Genomic DNA, 6941 nt, shown 5'->3' on the forward strand with positions numbered 1-6941 from the left:
TATAATATTGCTATGAAAATCTGAAAAAATAGCTTTTTAGGTTTTTTATAATACTATCAGAGTATATTCCAAAGAGGGAAATTATTGAGTCAAATAGAGCATGATTTTTTTTATAACTTTTTTTAATACTGCCCCATTTCTCTCTAAAAAAATTAAACCACTTGTAGGTCTACCTACAATGGAGGAGTGTACTTTCCCCCCCTACTATTCTGTCAGTGTTTCTTTGCTGTTCATTTTTTCATGAGTGAGTTGATTTTTCAAGTTATTTTAATTTGAATCTCTTGGATTTAAATTAGTGAGTTTGAGCATTTTCCCAACTGATGATTAATGCTTGTGTTTCTTCTTTTGACAACTGTTTATATCCTTTGCACCATTTATCTATTGCAAACTAGAAAGGATCTTTATAACAGATATTAGAGGACTTTTTATCTGTCATATTTACTATAAATATTTTTGAATGTTATTTTTTTTGTGTTTTGTTATGCAGCTTTTTAATATAGTCAGCCACTTTTACTTGGTCTTCTTCCAATTGTTAAAAAATATTCCTTCCATTTGTGGAAGAAAAACAGTTTTATAACTGAACTCTAGAAATAATGGTAGGAAAAGGCATCGTCATCCTCATCTTGCATCACTATTTAAGTGAAGAAATTTACCAAATTCTCCTCTATGGACCTCTTCCATTTGCATCTGTAATGCTGAATTCCTTTTGGTACCTATACCTTTCTGATCATTCATTCCTTCTTACTCTTTTTTTGCTGCTTGCTTTTTCTTTGTATCTTTGATTATGTGTCCCATAAAGTTCTGAGATCTTTTCTTTTTCTCTATTAATAGATTCTTCAGTGATGAACCCCATCAGTCCCATAGTCTCATGTTACAATGTCTGTTTTCTCTTTCCAGAAACAAAGGAATATTGGTTTGTATCACATCTCTACCTAAACTTTCTACCTATACCTCAAATTTCAATATATCTAGAATTGGATTGCCAAAATCAGCTCATCTTGCTTGCCATTTTTTAATAGCCTCAAAAGATGCATGAGTTTAGATTCCTCACCTTCCTTTTATCCTTTCTATTTTGTCATCTTCTGAGTTTCATGGATTCAGTCCCTATAAAAGCTTTTGAATCTGTCCTAATACAGTAACCTTTATAATTCAGGCTTTTTATTACCTCTCACCCATGCTATTATAATATCCTCTGAAGTAGTTCTGTCTTTAATCTCTTTTTCCTAATCCAAACTCCCTGTTAAATTCCATCCTATACACAAGCTTAATCTTTTTTAATGAACAGCTTTGAACATGGTATTTATGATCAAAATCCCTTCAATGCCACCTTGTAGCCTATCGAATGAAATACGATTTCTTTGGTTTTCACCAATTTGATTTGCAGCCTAGTCTCTGAGCCTATTTTGTATGTTTTTCTTCTCCCAACACTGAAATACCACCTACCCTTAAGTGCCAGTTCCAAAGTAATTTCTTCCATGAAGCCCCCTCTTGCATTCCCTTTTCATTCCTTCTTTCTCAGAACAAATGTAATGTCTTCCTTTGAATATTTTGCATTGGTCCATTTCTGACCATGGAGTTTCATATTTCCTAATCTCTTATGTGTAATTTCCCATATTAGGCCTCCCTGAATACAGGGACTATCTTACTTACCTTTACCTTTGTACTCAATCAGTAACTTTATTCAGTGCCTACTATGAGGCAGGCACTATTTCAAACACTGGGAATACAAAAAGATACAAAAGACAGCCCTTGCCCTCAGTGAACTTACAAATGTATACAAAGCAAGCTATATTTAGGATAAAGAGGAAATAATTAACGGAAGGCACTAAAATTAAGAAGGATTCAGTAGATGGAGTTGAGGAGGGAGAGTGTTGTGGACAAGTAGGACACCCAGAGAGAAAAATGCCCTGAGCCCTATTTTCCATAGCATCTAAAACAGTTTTCTATAGAAGGTGCTTCATAAGTATTTGTGTAATGGACAAAAGTGTTGATCACAGAGATTTTGACTTTTTAATTCTGTATTAGATTTCATTACGTACTCTTAAAGGGCTATTGGGTGGCAAAGAATATAGATTTATTTCTTATTGATTCAAACAGTAGAACCAGAAACTGGTAGAATTTTGGCAATTCTAAATTCATTAAGTACCTAACTGTATGCAAAGGGATCTGGGAATACAAAGACAAAAATAAGTTTTTGCCCTCAAAGATTTTGTAAAGGGGATGCATGTAGAGTAGCAAGGTCATAAGAAATAGGGACAGAATCAGAGGGACCAGGGAAATCCTTATGGAGGAGTGGCAAATGAACTGAACTTTGAAGTTAAGACATGTAATTTTGTGGGCCCCTGACTGAGGCAGAGCATTTCTGGCATCATGGATAGCTTGTGCCAATTTATGAGCCATAAGATGGAATTTGGATACCAGTTAGTTATCAGTTTTTTTCGAATGTGGATCTCATGAAATGAAAGAGAGGTAGGAGGCAGATTATAGAGGCTTTGAATGTCAAGCTGAAGACTATTTTATCCCAGAATAAGTTGGAGAGAAGAAGGAGACACTGAAGGGTTTTGAGCAAGGCAGTGCAGATTAGTTCCTTAGGTAGCTATACTGAATTTAGATTAGAGAGGAGAGAACTGACATTGATTGGAGCCAGTAGATAGAGAGAAATTGAAGTTTAGAGAAAGATTAATAGGGTAGCCTCCTATAGTGAAGGGCACAAGTAGAAGGGTTGGTAAGGGGAAAGGGCACAGCTTTCTCAGGGATTTTTCTTGATCCCTCTTTCCCTTACACCTCCACCCCAATGTCTTTGGGGTTCTCTCCTTCCTCAAAGTATTGATTGCAGTAATTTGCACTTATCTGTTTACATATTGTATGCTCCCAGTAGGATGTAAACTTCTTGAGAGTAGAGTCAGTTTTTCATTTTGTGTTTGTATCCCCAGAAATTAGCGTCATTAGTACTTAATCCTTAATGAATTGAATTAGAGAAAGGAGGAGAGAATAAATGAAAATAATAGGAGTTTTGAGCAATGGCTTCGGGAAGATGGGGGAACTAGTAATAAATGATTTTGATTTTCTCAGTAAAGTAGGAATTGTTGATATCTGTTGGGAAATAGATGAGGTGATTAATATGTTTTAGGCATTTTTGTTTTAAAATTATCTACTTGTTTATCTTTTTATCTATCTAGTTTGGATAATATATGAACAGGTGATGATTGCTGCTCTGGACTATGGTCGGGATGACCTAGCATTGGTAGGTATTTAAACTGTTTTATTGGCCTTGTATACATCCTTTATAGTTACAATTTAGCATGAGAAGATGTGACTTAGATTAAAAAAATGCTTTGGTAGCAACCCAATTTTTGAAAAAAGATTGCTTTTAGTTCATAAATTGTTTATCTTTACTCAAATAGCATAGATGCCAAGAGTATAAGAGTAATAAGTCTTAAATTATTTTGAACAAAATTTGAAAGTATGTAGTGTGTAATGAATTTTGTTTTAAATTATACATTTATATGGCTGTTAGCTTCAAAGTTCTTTTCTTGGGAGTCTATGTGCTTATTCAGATAATGCTACCTTTGCTCAAAATACCAACATCTCGTGCATCATATTATTTAAAAAATTTTTAATGATGGCAAATTTGTCCTTTGGATGAATTTCATTTGGGGAATAGCTCCAGGTCAATCAGGGTCAAATTTATAAAAAGCATTGCGCTATATCACTAATCCTGAATTACAAAATCTCAGACACTTCAGAATTTTATTTATTCCCACTTGTTGACTTTGCCCTTGTCAGATAATTTTTGCATTAACAGTGCTGTACCATCAAAGAACAAATTATCATTATATTTTTTTCAACAATACGTACTTGCTTAGATCTTGAGAATGTTGGAGTTTCTACTACACATGTTGATATTTTTAAATCCAGGTCATAATAAATTTACCATTTTTTTATTACTTGTTACTTGTATCCTTAAAAATAGGTTCTTTTTGTGCAGATTCTGTTGGAAGATGAGAACAGACAACTAGGTCACAATATTTGGAGTCAGGAAGACATGAGTTTGAATTTTGCCTTTAGCCTAGACTTGCCATTAGATTTATGATCCTGGGCAAGTCATTTTATCTTTCTGTGCCTCACCTGTAAAATGGTAATAAGAGCACCTACCTCACAAAGTTGTTGTGATGATGAGATGAGCTAACATATGTAAAGCATTTTGCAAGCAGATCTTAAAAATACTATATAAAGATTGTTATTACTGTTTGTTTCTATTTTGCACTCAAAATACGTGGTATTCTATTCCCCAAAATTCTTTATCAAATTTTATTTGAAAATGTTTCTTTTTTTCACATTAGTATCGGAACCATTATTATTTCTGCACTTATGGGCACAGCCCATTTTCTCTATGCAGTGTCTGTTCAAGATGCATGTACTTATTGATGGATGAGTTTTGTGGATTTGGGTTATCCATTTGTGAATTTTAGCCTAGAAAGGAGGCCTGCTTTTCTCCACTTCAGACTTTTGAATGGTTATGAATTTCTTGGGAATTTTTGCAATGTTCTGGACCTCATGTCCAGATGTCATCCATTAACAGAAATATTTTGAATATGTTGCCATCTATATGACATTCTAATCTGAATTTGACTATATTGTAAATTTCTGTCAATGGCAAATACCTTTGGCAAGTTTGAAGCTTTTATTTTGTGTTTTGCTTGTTAATAGTGATTGATATTGTAGAACAAAGTTTTGGCCTTTTAGAATATTGTGTTCCGTTTGTTTATGACCTAGGATATATAGCATGTTTATCATATTTCAGACCTTTTTCCTGATTGACTCCCCCCCCCCCCCCCCCCCCCAGTTTTGTCTTCAGGAGCTGAGAAGACAATTCCCAGGAAGCCATAGAGTCAAACGATTAACTGGTATGAGATTTGAAGCCATGGAAAGGTAGTAGAATCTTTTTAAACATTTCAGTTCAGAAAACATATTAATGTCATTTGTTAGAATTTCCCTAAAGAGATAATTGAATTCCTGATTTGGCCATTTGGGGACTTTATAAATTTAATCTAGTTATCATACAACTACTTATTACCAGCTGTGTATGAATGTCCAGGACCTTTGACCTGTTTTCACCTGTTCTCCAGGTTTTTTTTTGGTAAAAGATAGTTCTCTGATGGATGTGTATATGTGTATTTGCCCACACATGCCAAAGCCCCCATAGTCATGTGGTGGGTGTGGGGATGACAAGCAGCTGTTTGCCTTAATGGAGCCCAGTGCAAGCTGCAGCTGGTATTAATCTTTCTTTTTCTTGTCTTTTTTTTTTAAAGTCTAGTCAATCTTGTGAGAGAATATGACAAAAATAGGCTAGTGAGGTTATAACTCAATTAAATAGAGAATCCACTGGGAAATAACCTCTTTTATTCTCTCTCTTCCTTTCTCACTAAAAAGACAAGAAAAAGAAAAAACAACCCCCCAAAACAGAAACAAAACCAATCCCCAAAAAATCGTAACTCAAGATCAAGGCAACTACTATTTATTTTCCCTTGATTGACAAATGAAGATCAACTTTCCTGATTCCCACTTAGATACTGCTGCTTATGCTTACTCCTCTAGTGAAAATTTAAATTTAATCCATGATTTTTAATCCTGAAATGACCATTCTGGTTTAAACTTGAGTAGTTCAGCTATATCAATACTAGATATGAAAAATGATGGGGATAGTCTTTTTTTCTTTGAGAAATGTGGAGAATTGTAGTTATTTACTATTTACTGAGATTTCCATAAAAATAAAAGTAGTTATATTTATTGTTTGTGGGTTTTCCTCATAATTATTCTATAAATTATAATACTCTTCCTGCCCATTAATCCAGTTGTAATATTACTACTTTTTCTTCATAGAAATAGCATTGTAGACAAGAACCAAAGAGGACATTTGTTGTATAAGGTTATTACCTATAGAAAATGTTAATAGCGAGTCCTATATTTTTTTCTAAACTCTTACAATACTACGTATAACACTCATTTTGTCATAATTATGTATTGCCTTTAAAAACAAACGATTTTTATGTTTTGTCACCTCAAAAAAATTAGCCTTTCAGGCTGGGATTATATCTTATATTTTGTACCTTTCATAGTACTTAGCACATAATAATAGATGCTCAAAAATATGTATTTATATTGATCAAAAACTGTGAGGAAATAGCTTAGTAATAGAATCCTAGAATAAAATAGGCATTGGCATGAATTTGATATACTTTTTTTGACTTAGTGGTTTTAGATTTCTATTGAATGGTATTAGGTATTTGTGTATTTTTATTAAGGATTTCAGCATAATTTATGATATTTGTTTTAGATTCTGATTTTATGGCCAGTGTCTAAATTGGATTTTTAATGAGAATATTTTCTGCAACTTTTATTTTTAAGAGACTATATTAAATATCTTAAATTTATCTTTTTTGGAACTAATTTTATAAAAGTTTTAGCATAAAAATGAACAAAAATGAACAAATGTCACAAAGGATTTCAAACTTTACTAGTTTAACTTTGTCCAAGATTTGTACTTTACCTGTATTCAAGTTTTTAAAAATTAATGTTTGTTTAAAAAATTTTTTTAAATAAAATTAATGTTTGTTTCTTTTAAAATCAATAGGTATGAGGATGCTATACAGCTTTATGATAGAATTTTACAGGAGGATCCAACGAACACAGTAAGTTACTTGGTAATTTGAAATAAGCAATATGAAACTCAATACTAAATTCATTGAAAGTCAAAGAAATATCTTTAAAACATAGGGGGAAATAGTGTATCTTGGAGTCCAAATTTATTCATTTTTTTATTAATAGAATTTATTTTCTGGTATCTCAGCCCACCTTCTCCTCACACCAAAGAAGGCATCATCCAGCAAACATATATATATATATGTATATATACATATATATACATATATATATATAAT

At 32.7% G+C, this 6941-nt stretch overlaps 1 protein-coding gene across 1 annotated transcript in view; it reads left to right on the top strand.

Annotated features, from left to right (window-relative positions):
• Positions 1-6941, top strand: part of EMC2 (ER membrane protein complex subunit 2) — a 64411-nt gene that overhangs the window by 21425 nt on the left and 36045 nt on the right. Inside the window, exons 3-5 of the mRNA XM_044668783.1 lie at positions 3180-3244; positions 4847-4932; positions 6635-6692. Of these exons, the coding sequence (XP_044524718.1) occupies positions 3180-3244; positions 4847-4932; positions 6635-6692 (209 nt within the window). The remainder of the gene's footprint in view (positions 1-3179; positions 3245-4846; positions 4933-6634; positions 6693-6941) is intronic.

This window comes from Gracilinanus agilis, chromosome 1, assembly GCF_016433145.1.
Source record: "Gracilinanus agilis isolate LMUSP501 chromosome 1, AgileGrace, whole genome shotgun sequence".
NCBI lineage: Eukaryota > Metazoa > Chordata > Mammalia > Didelphimorphia > Didelphidae > Gracilinanus > Gracilinanus agilis.